Source organism: Pseudopipra pipra, chromosome 8 (genome assembly GCF_036250125.1).
Source record: "Pseudopipra pipra isolate bDixPip1 chromosome 8, bDixPip1.hap1, whole genome shotgun sequence".
Taxonomy (NCBI): Eukaryota; Metazoa; Chordata; class Aves; order Passeriformes; family Pipridae; genus Pseudopipra; species Pseudopipra pipra.
This window is the reverse complement of record NC_087556.1, coordinates 36,050,341-36,071,430: the sequence shown is the minus strand read 5'-3', so window position 1 is coordinate 36,071,430 and position 21,090 is coordinate 36,050,341. Positions and strand designations below refer to the sequence as shown.

At 43.6% G+C, this 21,090-nt stretch overlaps 2 protein-coding genes across 4 annotated transcripts in view; both read left to right on the top strand.

The window, feature by feature from the left end:
* GRK5 (G protein-coupled receptor kinase 5) overlaps positions 1 to 19,948 on the top strand; it is a 156,156-nt gene extending 136,208 nt beyond the window's left edge. For 2 of the 3 annotated variants that reach the window (XM_064663656.1, XM_064663658.1), the window contains 6 exons: positions 624 to 713; positions 2,011 to 2,219; positions 9,693 to 9,830; positions 12,123 to 12,260; positions 13,076 to 13,207; positions 14,057 to 19,948. In XM_064663656.1, coding sequence (XP_064519726.1) covers positions 624 to 713; positions 2,011 to 2,219; positions 9,693 to 9,830; positions 12,123 to 12,260; positions 13,076 to 13,207; positions 14,057 to 14,155 — 806 coding nt within the window. In that variant the 3' untranslated portion in view covers positions 14,156 to 19,948. Of the gene's footprint in view, positions 1 to 623; positions 714 to 2,010; positions 2,220 to 9,692; positions 9,831 to 12,122; positions 12,261 to 13,075; positions 13,208 to 13,805; positions 13,897 to 14,056 lie in introns of all 3 variants that reach the window. The other variant, XR_010432401.1, reaches the window with a different exon arrangement.
* INPP5F (inositol polyphosphate-5-phosphatase F) overlaps positions 1 to 21,090 on the top strand; it is a 278,232-nt gene that overhangs the window by 99,402 nt on the left and 157,740 nt on the right. The gene's annotated exons all lie outside the window — the stretch shown is intronic.

Here is a 21,090-nt window from a genome sequence, read left to right as displayed (position 1 = left end):
TCTGCCTTCTTTGCATTGTTTTTCTGTCCTTCTTGCTGCAAGGCTGATGCAATACAAAGGAAGTTCTGATTTCTAAATCTGTGCTTCTCACTCCGTTTTCAAAAGTGTTTTCATCCTTTGCTGAGCCGAGTCTGGTTCTGTGCAAACCCAGGTACCCGTTTGCTGCTGAAGGCAGCGATAATCGAATCTCATGCTGACTTGCAGACCAGATGTAGCCCCTTCAGCCGTCAGAGGGTTACAGAATTATGTCAGCCCATCCATTCTCTGTGATCAGTTCAAGACACTTCCCCACAGCATGCTTCTCATTGCCTTTTTTCCTTGGTTTTAAAATGTCTAACGCAATCCACTCCCGTCCGTAGCCTCACTTTAACATTAATTTCACTGCATTGTAGTGCCCTTAATAATTCCTCTTTTCCATAATAAGTCCTCTTTTCCTTAATAATTCCTCTTTTCCTTATCAATGAAACTGTTCCAATTCAGTGATTCAGAACACTCTTCTCTTAAAAAGTCTGAGCAGTAAATTGCAAGAGTATTGTAGCAATGACCACAGCTGGGGGGTTGGATTAATTTGGGTCATGTTGTTATATCTGCTTTTTGGTTTTTTGTTTCTGTTTTCCTTCCAGGCCATATCAGAATATCTGATTTGGGTCTAGCTGTTAAAATCCCTGAGGGTGAATCAATCCGTGGAAGAGTAGGGACAGTAGGGTATATGGGTAAGTCTTCTACAGCTCATCTTTTATATAATTACTTGACTTCTAGTGATATTTCTGCCATGTAAGCTTGAGAAAAAGAATAAAAAATATTCACAATAGGCTGGGTCCAGTTCCTTGCAGCAACCCCACAGAAATCATGGCAGGGGAAATCAGAAGGAGGGACCACAGTGGCTCTCAGTGAGTCTGGTCTATAACCTTAAATCAGCAAAGAAAATGAAAAGGGGAGACAACAACTGGGATTCTGGTGATTTAAGCATAGGTTTATTTTAGGAGGGTTGTGTGCTAAAAGAAAAGTTTCTTTCTAGTTGCTACTTTAAATAATAGTAAGTGATAAAATGATAGTTTGTGATAAAATGGGTAAGTCCACACCTATGGTCATCTTGACCAGAGTCATCTTGAGTCTTCCATTCTGTGCAGGGGAGGCTGCACAAAAGAAGAGTAGAGATTTATGCACTGGTAAAATGAAAACACTCTCCCTGGTTCAACTAGATCTGTTTTTTAAATTCAATGTAATTATTTTCATGCATTCTCTGGGTGGGCATATTTCTTGGAGTAAAAATTTGCTTGTGCTTATTTGACTAAATAGAAACTAGCTGATGTGAGCCACTGTTACACCATGTGGAGACTTTAATGAAAGCAAGCAAATCAGTTGTCATGTCTAAATTTTGTTATCCCAGTGTAAGTTTGCGTGCACACTGAGGCTCTGTGCTTGTGAGCACGTGTGTGTGTGTGTGTGTGTTTGTACCCCTGCATGGCAGTGAGGGGGCCTGCAAGACAGCGACTGTACGCCCAAAGCATCGTGTGGTTGCAACACAAAATAAACGGGTTGTTCTTTTTAAAGCGGGAGAGAAAAAAAAATAAGTTACCAATTGACCAAAAAGACAGAATTTGCTTTTGAAGAAATGTCACGGCCGTTCACAGGATGTGTGTTTGCATTTCATTTCTTCCCTAAATGGAGAAGTCTGGAGGGACTCTTAAGTTTAGGTCTCTGCTTAATATTTAGCTTCAACTTCTTTCTGGTTTTTTTTTTTGTTTTTTTTTTTTTCTAATTGGACTGAGTTGGTAGAGAAGTCAGAAGGCAGCATGCACAAGGCATGTAGCATGTAGAGAAAACAGCATGGCATGTAGCATGCTGCATTCTCTGTAATGCAATCAGTGGAAATCAGGAGATATTTTTGTATTTTACCCACCATCGTCTGTGCATGTGTGTTCAGTCACCAAAATGAAAGTTCTAGACGTTTGTTTTGCCTATCTAAATATCAAGCATCTCCACAAGACATATCACTCTCCTCCACAGCTCCAGAAGTGTTGAACAACCAGAGATACACACTCAGCCCTGACTACTGGGGGCTAGGCTGTCTCATTTATGAAATGATTGCTGGGCAATCACCATTTCGTGGAAGGAAGGAGAAGGTGAAGAGGGAAGAAGTGGACAGGAGGGTGCTGGAGACAGAAGAGGTGTACTCCCACAAGTTTTCTGAGGAGGCCAAGTCCATCTGTAAAATGGTAAGGGGCTGGAAGGCCCGGTGTGGCAGCGCCGTTAACAAGCCGTGTGTGACACGGTCTGAGCAGAAACACTGTCCCACAGAGGGGCTGCAGAAACAAGGACTAACCAAGCTCATCTGTTGATGGGGTGACTGCATTCTCTATTGATTCTAATTGTGTTTGTTTGGGCTTGCTTCTCCGTGAGATTCATCACGGTCGTCTCGAGCCCTTTCCAAAGTTTTAAGGCCGAGGGAGCGGTATCTATTCTCGTGAGACTTTGAATGTTAGTTTGCAGTCAGGAATGCATTTCTGTCTTTTATAACATTGTAGAAAAAATAAAAAGGACTTGATGATGCAAGACTCTGGTTGTCTCCTGCAAGGAACTGAAAACCCCAGGCTTCCATTGTCTTTGGTGAGAGCTGGGGGTAAGCAGGACGAGGATTATGCAATGAAATTATTGTGACACTCAAATGTCCCAGCCCATCTCACTGAGTTTGTTAGCAGCTTTTCCCCTGGGGTGCAGGGTATCCAGCTTTTCTTAATACTGTTGAGCTGTTCTTCAAAATGTTTTCTCACTCTTTCAGCTGGGAGTCATTTTTGTAGCACAATAGCCATGTCTGACAATGGAAATCCTCAAACCCTCCGAGAAATCTCAAAGCCGTGTCTGAATTCATCAGTGTCTTGTTGACATCCATCTTTAGAAGGCGGAATTGTAGTTTGGAAAGGGCTGTGGCCTTTCTCTTGATGTTGTTTGCTAACGAGTGAAGTCTCCTTTGGAGGCAATGACATATCTGTGTATGCTGGTAGAGGGAGAATGAGGGGAAAGAAAGGTCAACAAATAGGTAGTGAGAGTTTCACCAATGTCTTGTGCAACAGGCAAGCAAACAGGTCGATGACATTCTGGTTGGCTGGCTTCAGGAAGAGACACTGAAGTCTCCTTGCAAATAATAATGGTAGCAGTGCCAAGTATGGTGCCTGGAAGTTATTAACTCACAGTGCACCAATTCACTGCTGAATCCCTGGGTGGTAACTAGCTGACATCACTCTTGATAGATATTCTAGGCCATTCACTGCCCTTAATTGGAGATTCAGAGCCCCCAGTGAAGCTGACACGGGAAACTTTAGGACAGTCACAGGCTCTTACCAACCAACTCATGTGCTCAAACAGCCTTCTCTTCTCAGGTAGCATCTTAACTGTCTCCAAGTGAGGAGTAGAGTCTGCTGGAGTGGCAGAGGGTTTGTGCATATCCTGCTGTTAGTATGGAATGGAAATGTAGTGGGCAAAAATTATATCCTGTTGCTTATTCCCTAGTTATTTGCAGGCATGAGGCACAGAATCAGAACAGTTTAGGTTGGGAGGGACCTTTAAAGATCATCTAGCCCAAGCCCCCTTTTCTGGCTGACATACCTGTAGAAGCCCTCCTTGTTACTCTTTGTGTCTCTTGCACAACAGAATGAAAGTATACGTTGAAAATAAGCAAGCCCAGAAGAACTTAAAGTGGAGAAGGATTAAATGCAGCATTGATGGGATAGTGCTGTAGATGAGCTACCACTCCCAGGGGAGCAGACAGTCATTACACTGTAGTGGTCATTGTCATCTTCAAGCCATGGAGACTTTGGTTTCACAGAGGTGGGACCTTGGGAGGTCGTCTAGTTCATTCCCTTGCCTCAGGGAAGCACGGACTATATATAAATCATCCTGAAAACTTGATCATTAGCTGCTTCCCTGTCCAATCACGTGGCATGTTTATTTAGGTGGTTTCTGCAAACTATTAATGGATCCAAAGATAACCCTTCCCTTTTTGAGCACTAATGCCTTAAGGCAGGAAGTGCCTTAGTTCTGGTACCGAGTGTGATGGCATTTGTGGTTTTCCATGCAAAAGTGATTTATTTTATCAAGATTTTTTATTTCAAAAATCCATTATTCAAATGCATTTTCTCAGATTCTTTTTGCTCTTTGTGCTGAAAAGCAGGACTCTGTTGGTTTGTGCCAGCATCTTAACAAGGACACAAAAAAGTAACAATTAATTACCCCTCATGTCTGCAGAATGAAACATAAAGTTTCAGTACATGAATCTGACTTGAGCCTTCACAAAGATCTGACACAACAAGGCTTTCCCACAGCGGACTCTTCAGGGTAGGAGTGGGGAACAACATGTTTCTCACCATGTCTCCTAACCTTCTCTTCAAAGCTTGCTCCATGAGCTCATAGCGTCGCCATCAGGAGATATATTGTCTTTAGTCATTTGCTCATATGAAAGCCCTCTAGTGTCACTCCATGTCAACCTTCCCCTGCAGGATGTTTGTGCCCTTTTGCATTTTTGCAGGCACATATCATAGCTCCCATTAATCATCATCCATCCCATATTTCCATGTTTCATTTTGTAAGCAATTTCCCATAAATCAGACCTCATTTTGGACTGAAACAGAGATGAATAATAAATAATTAGGAACAGGGGCAGCTGGCTTTCTGGGAAGCTCCCCAACCCATAGTTCCCATATAACATAACTGCTTCATGGTGTGTTTTTTCTGTGAAAAAACTCCAGTCTTTCTAGGAAATGCTCCCTGTTTGTTGTTGTTATGACTTGTACTTCATTGATGTACATGCATGTTTTCCCTGACAAGTGCAGTCATGCATCCAGAGATGTGACTTGAAGTGCATTCAAGTCAGCAGAATTGGATGGGCCCATGTTTCTCTGTTCTTCTGACACTGTGTCCTGCTTCTCTACGTTTCCCACAAAGTGTCTTCCCTCGTACCTTTTATTCCTGCAGCTCCCATTTTACTCCACAAAAGGGATCTCTGGTTGGAGGGTGTAGAGAAGACAGAGCCAAACTCTTGGTTTGCTGCCCAGTAACGGGACAGGAGGCAATGGGCACAAACTGAAACACAGGGGGGTCCCTCTGAACATTGGGAAACACTTTTCCACAGTGAATGTAGTCAAGTACTGGAACAGGTTTCCCAGAGAGGCTGTGTGGTCTCCACACCTGGAGTTATCCAAATCCCAGCTGGACAAGGTCTGGAACAACTTGCTCTAAGTGGCTCTGCTTTGAGCAGAGGGGTTGGACCAGGCAATCTCTAGACATGCCTTCCAGCTTGAGCTGTTCCACCATTCTAATCTCCATTCCTTTCCCAAGGTGCCTCCCCAACCAACTAAAAGGTAATGGGTTCTTTTTTCCCCTAGAAGCAATTTTTTTTCTCAACCTCACCGCCAGAAAATGTCCTCACACAGCTACTCCTGCCTGCTTTCATCCTTCCTCTCTGCTCTCATCCCTAGAAACCAACTTGTTCACACATAATGACACCTTCAAGTTTGTCAGTGCTGCCCGAGGATAACTGATCTTCCATCTGTCTTGGGAGGAACCTCGTACACGTCAGGGTGCTCTTCAAATGATTATTGTTGCTATTGAGAATAACAACTGCAACAATAATAATAAATCTTCTCTAGTAAGTCTTTGCAATGAGCCTAATTGTCACCCACGCCTGAGAGTGTTTTATCTCTTCAGCTGGCCAGATGAGGCTGTGATTTCATAAGCAGGATGATGTACAGCCATTCGTGTCATTCTGGCATCTTCAGTTCCCACTCCACTCTCTCCTCTCATTTAGTAATTGAGAGGGGACCATAGTACTGCCTTTCTATTCTCTAAAAATTGCTGAAAAGAGTATGCTTACCTCTGTGTCAGGGTTGAAATTTATCTAGGTGATTCCTTAAACTATTTGATCAGCTGGGTCAATGGGAATGGTTTTACCGTTCCCCTTGTCTCTTTTCATGAGCAGCAATTTTTTGTTTCCCCTTACTCCTATAATTTTAGGACTAACATCCTAGGACTTGGGATTGTTTATTACATGGTATGATCTGGTTATGAACTGATTGATCACAAGAAGATAAAGCAGTGCTTCAGGGGCTGTTGGCTTTTTTTAGCAATACTCACAACAGTTGTTTCTTTTTGTAAAGGAAGCAAAACAAAGTCATGGAAAAAGTCTCAGACATTGCGGAGTTTGAATCCCCAGTGGGGATCAAATGAGTGACATGAAAGTATCAGAAAGCTCTTTATATCAAGATCTTGATGTAACTTCACTGCTGCTACTCAAGACTCTCTTTGAAAGTCCTGTTCTAGTCATGGTTTGCCCATAACTCTGTGGACTAAACCCTAAATGTCCAGTGTCATCTGGAGCATTTGCTACCAGAACATAAAGCTCTGCTGCTTGGTATCAGCTTCATGCATGGTTGGGTGGCCTAAGACGTCTTCAGATTTGAAACTCTGTGAATTATCTGCAGGCTTTGGCTGTAAAATTACACAGAAATTATGTTTAATGGGGTCACTTGCACTGCTGTCCCAGGAGGGCTTGTCACCAGCCTGATGTAGTTGCTTTTGTTCTGCTCTCTGTTCATATTAAATAAACCCTTTGAAGCTGAATTAAACAAAAGTGTAGAGGTGGCTCAAAACATACAGTTGTTATCTCCATTTTCTTTTCCAGGTCAGATTCCCAAATGGGATGCATGTTTCAGGCTCTTGCACAGGTTTACTATTGCAGAAAGCTTCTGGGGCTGCAGAATGGTAAAAGACTCATTATTCCTCAGACAAAGGAAGGGTTTTTCCTTCTGGAAAATGTTATAGTCCATGCTATCTCTTGATATCCACAACAGAAGCCAGAAAAATTTTCTGGTTTCACCTGTTGCCGTCTCTAGAGCTGGTTGAATCTACAGCTTATCAAATTCCATGAATTATTACATTTTCCTCCATTGGGACTCTCCTCAAGAGGCAGGCAGGAGTTTGCAGGAGAATCCTCTCCTTTCTGTGGTCTTTCAGTCCCAGCCTATTCCCACTGGCCTGTTCCCTTTTGTGTCTTTCAGCCTGCAGTGTCCAACCACCCACAACCAACTGCATTCATACTCCAGAGACTCCCTTCTCGCATCTGAAATTGCTGAACACTCCCTTGTTTATCACAGAGGAGCCCAGGAATACCCAGGCAGCCTTTTTCTATCCTCAGCTACCCTATCCTCTGACCACACACTCCAAACAACTTACAGCCTGACAAGGGTAAATTCACAGATTAGTTTGGTCTTCCCACTTAATCCAGAGTCCAGACTACATAGACAGGATGTAACCCCCTTTCATCCCTTCACACTTGAGAGCAGAAACTGCAGGGATCTCCTTTATCATCTACAGGCAATTCCAACCTACCTCTTCCTACTACCTCTTGCTCCTCAGCTGCGCTGTTCCTGAAAGCTTCAAAGTGTCATTTCCAGAAGTATATCAGAGCCAGGGGCCGTAAAAATGGTCTTTCTGCCTTCAGATTCTTCTTTCCACCTGTCAGGAAAGCCCTATCAGCAGGAGAACAGAAGATCAAAAGTCCTTTTGTCTCCTCTGCCCAACCACAACAGAGCAAGCCGGATTCTGACTGGAAATTCCAGAGCTATCTTCTTCACATAGGCTAGAGCATGTGACTGTTGGGATTTAACAAAACAAACAAACAAACAAACAAACAAAAACCAATACAGAAATACTCGCAACAAAAAACCTTGCCTCAGGACCGAGGGAGCTCAAAGTCTTGTGCAACAATGAGCACTGGTGAGGCCACCCCTGGAGTGCTGTGTCCAGTTCTGGGCCCTCAGCTCAGGAAGGACATGGAGGGGCTGGAGCAGGTCCAGAGGAGAGCAACGAGGCTGGGGAAGGGACTGGAGCACAAGTGCTGTGAGGAGAGGCTGAGGGAGCTGGGGGGGCTCAGCCTGGAGAGGAGGAGGCTCAGGGGAGACCTCCTCACTCTCTGCAACTCCCTGACAGGAGGGGGGAGCCAGGGGGGGGTTGGTCTCTTTTCCCAGGCAACCATCAGCAAGACAAGAGGGCTGGGTCTTCAGCTGTGCCAGGGGACGTTTAGGTTGGATATTGGGAAGGAATTCTTTGCAGAGAGGGTGCTCAGCCATTGGAATGGGCTGCCCAGGGAAGTGGTGGATTCTCCGTCCCTGGAGGTGTTTAAGGACAGACTGGATGTGGCATCAGTGCCATGGGCTGGGAACCACAGCGGGGTTGGATCAAGGGTTGGACTGGATGATCTCAGAGGTCCCTTCCAACCCAGCTGATTCTGTGATTCTATGAATTGGAAAGCAAAACAGCCGCAGCTGGGACGGCCCAGGACGAGCCTCCCGCGGGCGGGCAGTGCCCTCGGCTCGCTGGGGCTTTCAGTGCCATTCACGGAGCGCAGCCCACCCGGGCAGGGGCGAGCGCTGCTTCCCGGCTCGGCTCTGGGGCAGCAGAGCCGGGGGTGGGACGGGAGCCTTGCCCCGGAGATGCTCCCGGGATGCTCCTGGGACCGGCCCGGCCGCGCTGCCGCTCCTCTGCTGCCTCCCGGCGGCACCGGCACGACAGGCACCCCTCCTGCCTGTGCCGGGTCACTGGCAGCGCCACGGAGAGGTTGTGATGAAAGGATCTTAAAGAACATCTAGTGCAACCCCCTGCCGTGGGCAGGGACACCTTCCACCAGCCCAGGTTGCTCCGAGCCCCGTCCAACCTGGCCTTGGACACTTCCAGGGATGGGGCAGCCACTGCTTTCCTGGGCAATATGTTCTCTTGCAGTGCCTTTAGGTACTGGAAGGGGCTTTAGGGTCTCCCTGGAGCATTTTCCACCGGTATGGAAAATTTAGAGCACCCAGCAAAGCCAGCCTTGCCTGTTTGCAGTGCATGTTTAGTTTGCTGCTGAGCTGAGACACAAGTTGCACATCTCTTGAGTAGGCAGCTGAAGTCTCTGGGCAGATAATGGTGATTTTGGAGTTATATTTTCCCATCTTTATCTGAGCATAATGCAGGCTTCCTTGAAGATGAATGGAAGGGAAAACAGGGAAACAAAACTGTGAACCTTCACTTTTCAACAGATTGCCTTTCAAGTCAGTGGTACATTTAGACAGGTCCCTGACCCAAGTGATGGTCTTTTTGAACCAGTTACTTGCACAATAAGCTCTGCCTCTCTTCAACTGTTTAGTTGTGATCTCTTAGCCTACTTGATCCTATGCATATGGTTTAAAAGTAGAGGCCTTTTTGTGAAGATTTGGCTACATGTTGTCTGCTCATCCACCAACTAGTTTGTGCCAGAATTATTGAACTCTTTCCTTGCAGATCAATTAGTCCATCCATACAAAAGGAAAAAAAAAAAAAAAAAGAAAAAAATGAGAAAAAGCACATGAGACTTTTGAATGTGCATCTATACAAGTTATTAAGGAATGTCAGATCTTTTCTTGAAAGTGTTCACTGAAAGTAAGCAGAAGCAATAGTCTCTATTTTGAGTGTAAATACTTTACAGCAGGTGATTCTCAAATGGTTTTACCAGCATGTGGAACAGTGCAGTCCTAATCCATTTAACTTCAGCCTTTAAGCAGCAGCAATTCCACCTCCCCTCTGTGCTTCCCTCTGGGCACGTTCAAAAACAACTGGAGATAAAAATATCTCTGTGGAGCTCTCGCTTTTCTGGCATCCTCACCACTCCTCTTGGCACGTTTCAGCTCCTCACCAAAGACGTGAAGCAGCGGCTGGGATGTCAGGGGGAAGGTGCAGCAGAAGTGAAGAGGCACCCCTTCTTCAAGAGCATGAATTTCAAGCGGTTAGAAGCAGGAATGCTGGATCCTCCCTTTGTCCCTGATGTAAGTACGATGGGAAGAACCCCCAGTGGCCTCTTTCTAGAGATCTGTTTCTAAAATAACTTCTCTCTCTCAGGGCTGTTACCACTCTCTGCACAGGAAGGTGTGAGAAGTGATAGGGCTGGAGTGGGGGTGCTGGGAGGATGAGGAGAGGGAGCTCTGTAGGTGTGTGTGTGCAGGGTGGGTGAGCCTCCACACAGGATGGTCACCTGGGCCTTCACTCATTCCCAGTCATTTTACCACGGCATTCCTGTGTGACACTGGAGGCACTGGAAACCTTTGTATTCCCTTATCCATGGTGGTGGTGTGAGGATCAGTGTGCTCAGGACCAGGTGGTGCTTGGCACCATCAGCAGTGGGAGCCACATGTATGCACACAGATTTATGGATATACATGCTGAGTGAAACCAGAACTACAAAGTCCAAAGCTCTGTGGAGCCAGGGGATTAACTTGGTCATTATGAAATCAGGTGTCACCTCCAGCAGAGAAGGTGACTTGGACCTGAGAGAGCATTTTGAACTTTTTAGTGTTCATGGGGCATGAAACCCAACGTTGAGTTCTTACTCAGGTTTACACCCCAGACTCACACGTACTCGAAGTCTTTGTTGCATTGGCAACAACAAAGCTTTTTCCACCCTTTTGTGGTATTAATTTCTACCCCAGTGCACAGAGTTATCTGATGATTTTCCTCCTGCAGGGCTCTCTTTCTGGCTAGACCTTCTATCCTTAAAGTTCCCATATGGTTCTAAGTAAACACTGCCATTTTAATGTATTAAGGAAAGTAACATCTTGGCAGCTCTCATTCACGTTGCTGCAAACTCAACCAAACCAAAGTGGTTTCAATGCTACGAGAGTTTACTTTAGCTGCTCTGGTTTTGCTTTACATTTTACTATGTGGCCTAGTTACTCCTGCCAATTAGCCCATGGTGCTACGACCTGCTTTAGTGGGAAGAAACGGGAGACAAGCTACTATTTCTTTCTGATGTAGAAAATTAGAAAATTCTGGGCTCAAATTTGGGACCTGCCAGAGTGTGTTAAAAGCTTAGCTGAGGCACGAAAGGCCTAGAAGGCACCTCTTAGAGACACATTTGCTAAAGCAAAGGCACATAAATTTTTATGGCTATTTATCGGGAACTCAAGAGCTGCCCCTAATTTGATTTGTTTGCCAATTCATCCGTAGATTTTCCAGTCTTTACTGAAGTCAGCTGAATCACCCAAAGCTATATAGCCAATGACAGAGGTTGGAATCCAACCCATGTCTCTCCATCCTCTTTTAGATTACTCTGTGTCCACAAAATTGCTGTGGATTGCAGCCATCTGGAATGCAGAAGGATGCAGCCTTCAGCACACAGGACCTCTGTCAGGAGTCAGCTCTGTTTGTTTGGCCAGTGCTCAGATAAAGTGCTGCACTGTTGGAACCCTGGGCTGTCATGGTACCATCTATAGACAGTAGGATTCAACACGTGCTGCAGTTGAGCAGGTCAGGCTGGTCCCACCAGCCACCCCTCAATTATCCCTGCACATCAGAGGGTAGCTGGGAACTCTCTGGGCACACAGGTGACCACGCTGAGGGTGACAGGGAGCCAGTGATGACCATTTCTGCTCTCTGTGGCTGACTGCTGGAATAGGAGCTAAGAACCATGTCACTGCAAAGAGCTCTGTCTCTGTCACCCCAGAAAGCTAAGTAGTTCAAAAAGGCAAAGCCATTTGACTGTTTCTTTGAACAAATGCAGACAAGTTAGAAGAGTTAATAGAGGTGCTTCTGGACAGCTTCCAGCAGCAGAGCTATTAATAAAAACAATGGAAAAATGCCAAACCTCCTCTGTTTTCTTTAGCAATTAGTGTACATTCCTTTAAATTTTTTTAAGCTGCAAACCCCACAGCTATCTGACCAGGAGGGCACTTCTATTTGAGGCCTCTTTTCAGAGCTGTCTCATAAACATTCTGGTTTTCTGTTGTTTCCACTCTAAAAGAAAAGACTGTTGAAGGATTTGATTTTTGTCTTCTTGCTTTCTCTGTTCTTTTCCTCTCACCTCTTAACCAGATGGTACATGGACGACTAAAACCTACTTTGACTGATGCTTTAAGGACTTCGAAATAGGAAGCTTAATGTGCTTAAAGTGAAGTCAGCCTTTGATGATGAACAGGCAGGCAGAACAAGTCTAGAGAAAGAGGATGCAGACACACACTTGTTGTTAGACATTCTCACTTGACTGAAAATGTGAATGAAAGCACATGATCCGACTTAGAAACATTTTTTTCTCTTGTTGTTTCTCTTTTCTTTGCTGCTGACAGCCCAGAGCAGTGTACTGCAAGGATGTGTTGGACATCGAGCAGTTCTCCACAGTGAAAGGAGTTAACCTGGACCAAACAGATGATGATTTCTATTCCAAGTTTTCCACAGGATCAGTGTCTATCCCATGGCAAAATGAGGTAAGGGTGTATCATAGTAAAATTACTCCAATGAAAGCCCAAATGCAGATGGTTTAAGAGGAGCAGTATGTTTCCAGTAATATATAGCTACTGGAGAACCTGCCAGACTCTAATGCTTTCATGAGTTACAAATGGCCCCTTTCAAGTTCTGTAATGTACCACAGATGTCAGGTTCAGGTGACTGTATCTGTTGGCTCTGGATACTTGTGTGAATTGGCCAGGATCCTACTGTACTTCCTTCTCCTGGATTTCTGCAGAGGTGTTTCAGCAACAGCTCTCGGGAGCTTTTCTGGGATAGTTGGAAGTCTTAGTAGAAGGCTCCTCCACTGGTGATGCTGATGTCACCCATTGCCTTGTACCTGCAGTGGGTCCCAGCTGCAGCATTGACTCTGGACCTTGAACTGCTCTGAGGTTCCCAGATCTGTCTTTCTTTCTGTTTGCTGTCAAAACACAGCCAACAGTAGATTTCATAATCCAACTCTGTATCAAACAGCAGATCCACTTGGGCAGAGGGGTGCTAATAACTGGGGTTTTGTAAGTGTGCCTGCCTTTACCCAAAATATTCTCCACAATGCTAAAGAAAAGAAGGGGAAGTTTCACGGGGCAGTTTTTGACAAGAGTGATGTGCAAAGGTGCAGAGCAGACTCAGCCTCTCCTTTTCACACATCCTGTTTGCCTTCCCTAGACACCAGCAGGAACCAACTGTTAACCCTCCCAACATATTGCTGACTTTGAACAACCCAGTGCTACTGGAATTTGGTTAATTCAGTTGTATCATTTCTTTTTTTTTTGTCTTTCTCCTTGTGTTCCACTAGATGATAGAAACAGAGTGCTTCAAGGAGCTGAATGTGTTTGGACCAAATGGTACTATTTCACCAGACCTAAACAAAAGCTACCCCCCAGAGCCACCCAAGAAAGGATTGCTACAGAGAATATTTAAGCGACAGGTGAGGTCTTTTATGGCTAAGACAAGGGAACTCCCACAGGTGCCCAGTGTCCCAGCCATGTGCTGCTGGTATTTTTGTTAGGAGGAAGGCAGAGTGTCTCAGAGAGGGCTGGCTGTCACAGTTACCTGGTAATTCCCTGGCTAATCCTGCATGTCCCAGGTTTTCCATTTACCTCTTGTGATTTGTATTTTTTTTTACTGCCAGAAGTTCCAGTGTTGCTCATGAATTTTGTTTCCAGCAATTGAAAACTTCTTACCCAACCTATTTTTCAGTGGTATGCTGACATGCCTTTTGAAGTGATTCTCTAGTTTTAGGAAGTTCCTTGTGAAAATCCTTGATTTATATGTTTTAAAAAAAAAAAAAAAAGAAAAGAAAAGGCAAATTTTGAGGGAGGTGGTCATGGCAGGAAACCAAGACAGTAAAAAGAGAGCAGACCAGATCATGCATGATGTACAGGTTTCATGAGGCCCCGTGGCACCACTTGCAAATCTCAATAGCATTGTTAGACTGATCTGTTTCTGTAGAGTTAAAACCATGCCTAAGCATTGGCAGGTATCCTCTGTATTAGCCAGATTTAGCAGATACTGACGTTTTGCAGTGAATTGATTTGACTCCTGGAGCTCGAGTGAGTCTTCTTTGCTTCATTCCTCAAGAACTGCCATGGTCCTGCTGACCTAGAGGGAATACAGGTAAGAAAGTAAAGAATATTTTGCATCCAAAGATCTTCAAACAAAAAAACCTTGCAGTCCAGTCAGTACCTTATCACCATAAAATGAGCAATGTTGGACTAAAAATAAAAGCATGGCATATTTTGGAAATCTAATTGTTGTTGTCTTCCTCTCTCTACAGCATCAGAACAATTCAAAGAGCTCTCCAAATTCAAAGGCCAGTTTAAATCACCACATAAATTCAAATCACGTGAGCTCAAACTCCACTGGAAGCAGCTAGTTCCAGCTCAGTTTTGTGAAACAACATGTTGCATCCTTCCACTATAATCTCTGGAGCTTCTGTGGATGAGAGAGCCTCCACCATTGAGTGAAAATAAAAGGGATCTCCCCAAATGGAGATTTTCTATCCATTCCTTCCAGTGGAGCCTCGCATTTTAAGAAGAATTTTCCACTCAGGTCTGTTTTTGGAGGTGGCACTCAAGACTGTGTGAATCACATTTGTCTATTTAGAACATTGCAATAGAAATTCAATGAACATGACTACTTGCACGTATTTAAATAGCATCATACTAGAACTGAATTTTGTCTTTATTATTTTTAAAGAAAAGTTTTGTAAATTTCTCTATTGTCTCAGTTTACATTTTGTACATTTGTATTTAAATGAAAGTCAGACTTTGGAGGTGTATATTTTCCAAGCAGCAGCTGTAAAGCCATGTGTTTTAAGACATTTTTTTAAAAGAAACAAAATGTGACTCAAGACTTCCAGAGCCTCAAATGAGAAATCATTCTTTTTAGCAATTCTAGAAAATTCTTCATAAATCACTTTATCAGACTGGGGTTTAATGACATGCATTTTTATGGAACAGTTTATTCTTAATTATTTTACATCTGTATATTTGGTTTACAGCAACACTGCATACATTTCTCCTCTTCATTAGTTTGTAATGTCTCGCATTAAATGCTAACAGACAAGATTTTGGTGCATTCAAGAATGCTACTTGCCATGCTGAAGGTTTGTGATGTCATGGGACCAGCCCAGCTGAGATTTGCACTTCCTTCTGTTGTTGTTTCATCAAGTACTTTTTAGTTAGAAAAGGAGCCCTATTTGAAGCTCTTCTCCTTCACTAGTTTTTGTGCTGTTTCTAATGACAGATAGAACAAAGCTGAGTGAGAGGTGGCCTGGAAAGCAAACGTCCATTTATTTTTCAAACCTGCACCTGCTGAAATGAGAGCAAAACTCAAAGTATTCTCTGTGCTACAGTCAAATTCCAAGGCCTTTCCACAGCTTCTCATATCAAAGAGGTAGCAAGAGAGAAGTTCGACAGTCTGGTTTGTGCTGACCCTGGGATTTGTGATGACTTAGAGCTGAGCTGTGGAGGTTCAGAGTGGCAGCAGCAGAACCTACAGGCTGTTTCTGCACTTAGAGTCCTTCCATGTGTCATGCAAGCACCCCATGACTCCCCCCTCGATTAGATCCTCAGCTGAATAAAATATCAGTTCTGAAATAGTACCTCCCACATTGGGTTCCATCATCCTTTGTCCAGGATCCTTTAACCATTGACAAAAACATTGTCCCCACTGGTATAAACAGGACCAGTCAGGATCAGCAGCAGAACCTCAGGCATCAGAATCGTGCTCTTCTCAAGTATGCCCCTATCTATTATTGGTAAGAACACCAGAGCAAAAATATGGTTACTTCCCTTCAGCAGGAATTGGAAGACCTTTGTCCCCCCAGCTGCAGGCAGTGTGTTCTGTAAAGCATGTTGGTTCCCCATGCTCTTTGCAGTGTTGGCTGCACTGTACTGATGATTTTACACCTTTGGGTCATCGGGAACATCTGAAGCCAGCTGATGTGTCTAAAACCCTGTTAGCTTGTAGTGCAGCTATCCCAGGGTACAAGGAAGTTCCAGTGGAACTTTTAATAGTCAAAATTCCTTAGACTGTCAGGTGTATGTTCTATGTGTCCAGTGCTGAGGGGGAAGAAGATGCAGGTTAGTAGTGGCAAGTCTCTGAGTGAGAAAGACACTGGAATACAGAGTAAAGCAGCTTGAGGTCATGAGGGAGAGAGAAATGACAGGGGCAGGACTTGCACAAAGCAGCTGGCAGAGAAAAGTTGAGAAAGGGAGATGAGGCTTGAGCCACTCTGCCATGGCAGATGATGGCATTGCAGGTCTTACAGAAGATGCAAGATTTCAGGCAGGTAGTAATAGATGAGAATTATAACCAATTTTATCTCTCTGAACCAGCTATAAATCAAATCTGTAATGGTTTCAGCTTCCTGATGAAGACTAACATTTTCTTTCTTTACCATCTAATAACAACAAAACCCTTACTGAAAGATGGTGAACAAATTGCAAATACAGGTTGGAGCTGGCCTTATACATCTTAGCTGCCACCAGCATTATCTAGTGGTGGATGACTTCTGAGTGACAACAGTGAAGGACAGCGTCTGTGCCTTGTCCTGCTCTCCTTTCAGCTGGCACAGTTCCTCACTCAGCACCTCTAGGACTCTACCAGTGGAGACACAGGGACAGTGCAAAGTCCTGGAAGGATGAGAGCTGCATTCATTGACTCCTGATGCTTAGAGGACACTGTGGTAGGATGAGATATCCTGACTCCTCAAGGTGTGCACCTGAAGGCCTAGGATAGACTCCCTCTGGATTCCACCTCCTTGGGAGAGTGAGTGAGGAAGAGCAGAGACACAAAACAAGATAATTGAGGGAGATTTCGTGCTGCATCCCTTAAGTGTGTCCATCCTGAATGACAAACTATAAACAGTATTATGATACTGGAGCAGCAGAACTGTTGTGCTTTTTCAGTGCCCAGCAACGAAAGACTTAATATTGTACATCTCTAGTGCTGAGGAACAGTCCTAGAGATCTCCCTGCCAGGGTTTGCCTACAACAAAACCTGCAGGATTTCTTTCTTATAGCCTTTTTTTTTTTTTTTTTAATTATTCAGCTCACCTTGCACTCAAGACTGGAGTAGGACCACAGTCCTCTCACTTCCACTATGTGACCAGGCGCAATTTGGTTTGATGGATTTTCTCTGCCTCCTTTTCAATTACAATACAAATTCTTTCCAAAAAAATGCATATATTCGGATCTAGTTGCTTGTTTTAAATAGACAGATAAGCAAACTTAGCTCTTTTTAAGAATCAGAAATTGTGCAATCTGATCCTGAATTGTGCAAACATGTTTTTTTTTATTTTTAAATCTTTACTGAGCAGTCAGATGAACACTAATTGGTTTACAGGCTTCTGTAAGTCAGGTGTTTGCTATCCATTTTCTACAGTGTCTCAAGGTTCACTTGAGTCCTGTAGCATTTTTTCCCACTCTCTGTTGGATGGGAGGCTTTTTTTAAACCAAGGGATAATGAAGGAAAAAATAACAAACTCTTGAGTGTGCACCCTTGACCTGGATTATCTAAAAAGAGATTTTTCACAAGCATGGCCATGACTCAGATGTTGTTCCTGAACAAAAAGCTGCCTGTGAAGTTCAGAAAGGTGTGAAGATAATCAAGCCAAGCAGGTACTGGAGATCAAGCTGAGCGTTAGGGAACTGCAGAATTCAATATCACAGTGTCCATCTGGCCCTACTGATTAGAGACTCCTGGTAACTGGCAGTTCAGAGACAGAACAGCTCTCTGTAAAAACAGTTTAATACCATCTCAATTTGCAGTCATCCCAGAAACTATGGCTGGGAGTGCCATCAGCAGTGGGAATCAAGCTTGGCTGACCCAGTAAAGCAAGTGAGAACCCCCTCAGCCTGGATGAACAGCCATCACAGAGGTCTCTGTTCCCATGTGTCCCAGCCTCAGTCAGGAGTTCCCTGCACAGGCTTTTCTGGAAGAGCAATAAATGCCCCTCCTTATAGCACAGCTGCTTCTTCTCACCAATCCCCATGGAACAGGAGGCTGCAGGAACTGGCTTCACTGTGGACAAGATATGTGTGTTTTAACCTCTCTCCACATTTAGTTGTGCTCATTCTTTTTGTTCAGTTGGTATTTGTAATGCTCAAGTTGCTCAGTGTAGAGGAGATCATTCATCAGGCATTTCTAAGCATTTCCCTTACAGTCTTTGGAAAGACTGGATTTTTCTTTCAAGGAACATCTTTGGGTTGGTCTGTCCCTTGGCATGTAGTCCATCTTCCTTCATGTGTGTAGCATGAAGCACAAAGTGCCCTGCAGGAGCTTTAGAAGTCCAGACTTAAAGGTTCTCCTGCCCAAGGATGGTCCTAGTCTGGGTCAGGCAGGGAAGTTTGGGAGAATCTGTTCAATGGCTCCATGAAAAACAGGAGATTCCAGAGTTGTCTATCTCATGCCTTTCACAGATATGCCCTGACACTGAAAATGCTACTAATTATTTGGAGTAAAAATAATGACTAGCACCCTCATGCTAAAGCTGAGAGAAAGTCTGCATAAATTTAAAACAATTCTTCTCTTTTGTGTGCTGGGCAGGATACAGTGTCTTTTACACTAAATAATATTACAGTGCTGGCTGGTAATAATTGTCTGTCCTTAACTGAAAGGAAAAAAAAAAAAAAAGATAAATAAATTGCTTTAGAGAATTTTAAAGTTATTTCCTTTAAGGAAAATAAAAAATTTCATCAGAGAAGGTGAAAGCCAACAACATGCTACAGTATTATACACTCACCTCTCCCAAACATCACTATGATAACACAAATACAAGCTGCTGCTGTTGGATCAGCTAAGCTGGGGTACTGACAAATGGGCTTCATGAAAGAAACAATTTTAAACAGATTGCTACCTATTCACTATAATGAATATTACTGCTGGCACATACTCTTCTCCTTGGTTTATGTACTGGAGCCAGGGGTGATGGTTTGGGTTCCTATTCTGCCCATGTTTTTCTTCACTGCCCGGGGCAAACCTCTGGGCAGTTTTGTTTTCCCACTCTTAAATATGGAGGGATGCTCTCTGTCTGTCAGTTGAAAGCACTTTGGAGTCTGTGCATAAACCAGATCAATATCAACTCTTTGTATTATTATTTCAGTGAAATAGGCTTAGTATAGCTGCTCTTATTTACATGACTGGGGAGACGACTTTTCTAAATTAGGGCTCTTTTATTATTGGTTTGTCTTAGTTCCTTAGAGACACTGAAAGAGAAAGCACTGCACTTCTGTGAGACATCTCCAGCAGACCATGAGGTGACAGTGCAAATGTTAAAAGTATTAATTTCTTACTTAAAAGCTGGCCAGTAATGATAGCATTCCCATGAACACTTCCTCTTTTTTTAGATAAATAGTTACGAGGAAGGGAACAAAATAACATTCATTGGTTCAACTTTTTTGGCCGAGGCTGCAAAGGATTCCCTGCATTACCAGTTGAGTGAGGATTCCCTGCATTAGCAGTTGAGTGAGGGGCTGTGTGAAGTCCCAGAGGAGCATCTGTGGCCAGCACTGGGTCAGCTCTGCCCAGCCATGGAAACAAAAGAGGCAACACGCCTGGGATCGGGGGGCTCCGAAGGGGAGCTCCTGGAGAAGATTCACTGCCAGAGAAGGAACACCTCAGGTGGTGGCTGGATGGCAAGTGTTCTCCTGTCTCATCACCCCACCCACAGCTGTCAGATACGTTGATTAGCGAGCTCAAACGAGTTGTTTCATGTGTGTTGGATGCGGTCTCCCTTAACTGCATTTCTTTTAAACACTGGACACTCTTCTAAAAGACTGAACATTTTAGCCTTTTGAAGGTGAAAGTTGTAAAAACTTTGTTTTGTGTTTCTGAGCAATGTAGATAGACCTAAAGATTTCATGAACTATCATGTGGTTGCCCATATCCAACTAATAATTAAATTGTAAAATTGCAGTTTCATATTAGGGTTAGTCTTTTCACCTGCTTTAAAAATTAAAAATCATATTTGGTATATAAACACACACAGAATATCCTGATTCAATTTCAAGAGCATATCCAGGATTAAATGTTTTTAAGCACTTCTAATACTGTAGTCTATAAGAGGAGCAGACACTTCTAAAGCAATGTTAAAAGTTGTCTTTCATAACTGAGTCAACAGATCATTTTTGTAATAAATTAAAGCAAGTGTTCTCAATTAGAAGAGCTAGTGGCTGTCGGTATTGTACAAAAAAAATCATTCTAATATCCAAAGGGTTGGGGTGGGGAGGGTCTGTTTGGTTTTGTTTCTCTTTCCAGGGAGATCTTTAACATTGTTTGATGAAGCTAGTTTCATTTTGAGATTGTTACTGAAGATAAAGGCTTCTGTGTTCTATGGCTGCTTGGATTCTTCGTACATAATGTCCTAGTAATGTCACAGTGCTGCTGTATCTAGATCAAACCACTGTTTTGATTGGGGTTTTTGGCTTTGTTTTTTTTTTTTTTTTCTTTTCGTTTGGGTTTTTTTTAAAATAAATTCCTTAATTTAAATACATGAAAATTATGTTTTGCTTTAATGAAGCATGTAATCAAGTGGAGACTCCTGAAGTCCTTGGGATCCTGAAGATGATTACTGAGAGGGTGGGATGCAGTCCATACCTTGCTGGATGCTTTTGTGGCTTCATATGTTTTGTATTTTCTGTCCCATCACATCTTCAGGAAGACTGAGGGAACCAAAAGCCAAACTGAGGTTGTATCTCCCTTTGTGAAGGTTCAGATTCTCATTTGAAAGCAGGTTATGTTTCCCCTGGCACCTCCTTCCTCTGCCTTCCATCCTCACCTCCCCAGCCTCTCCCTGCTCTGTCAGCCAACACAACTCTTTACAGCCTTAAAGGTAAGTTCAAGGAGAGGATGACAAACTCACCAGTAGGGACACAGGCTTGAGAAGACATGAAATATGTTTTAAAGTAAGGTGAGCACTGATTTATGAGGCCCTACAGAGGACTTTGCTCCAGTCTGGCAGAGAGAATATGCTTACAGAAGGAAAACAACATCCAGCCAAGTGTGCTGTTCAGTATTCCCCACAGAAAGATCTAAAACAGAGATAAAGAGTGGCTGCAAAATCTCCAGGAGGGAAGTGATGCACTGCTTTTGTTGTTAAGAGGAGAAAGAAGAATTTTTCGGGGAGGCATAAAGAATATTTTTATGAGACTGCTAATGGCAAGCAGTGTCTGCATCGAGTTTCTTGAAAGAACATTGTGAAAATAGATTATCTGCATAAAAGAAGCAGCTGCATCCAACAGCTAAAGTCAGTGAAACCTAAGGTATAGACTGTATAAATTCAGGTTGTGCATATTCTCACTTTCC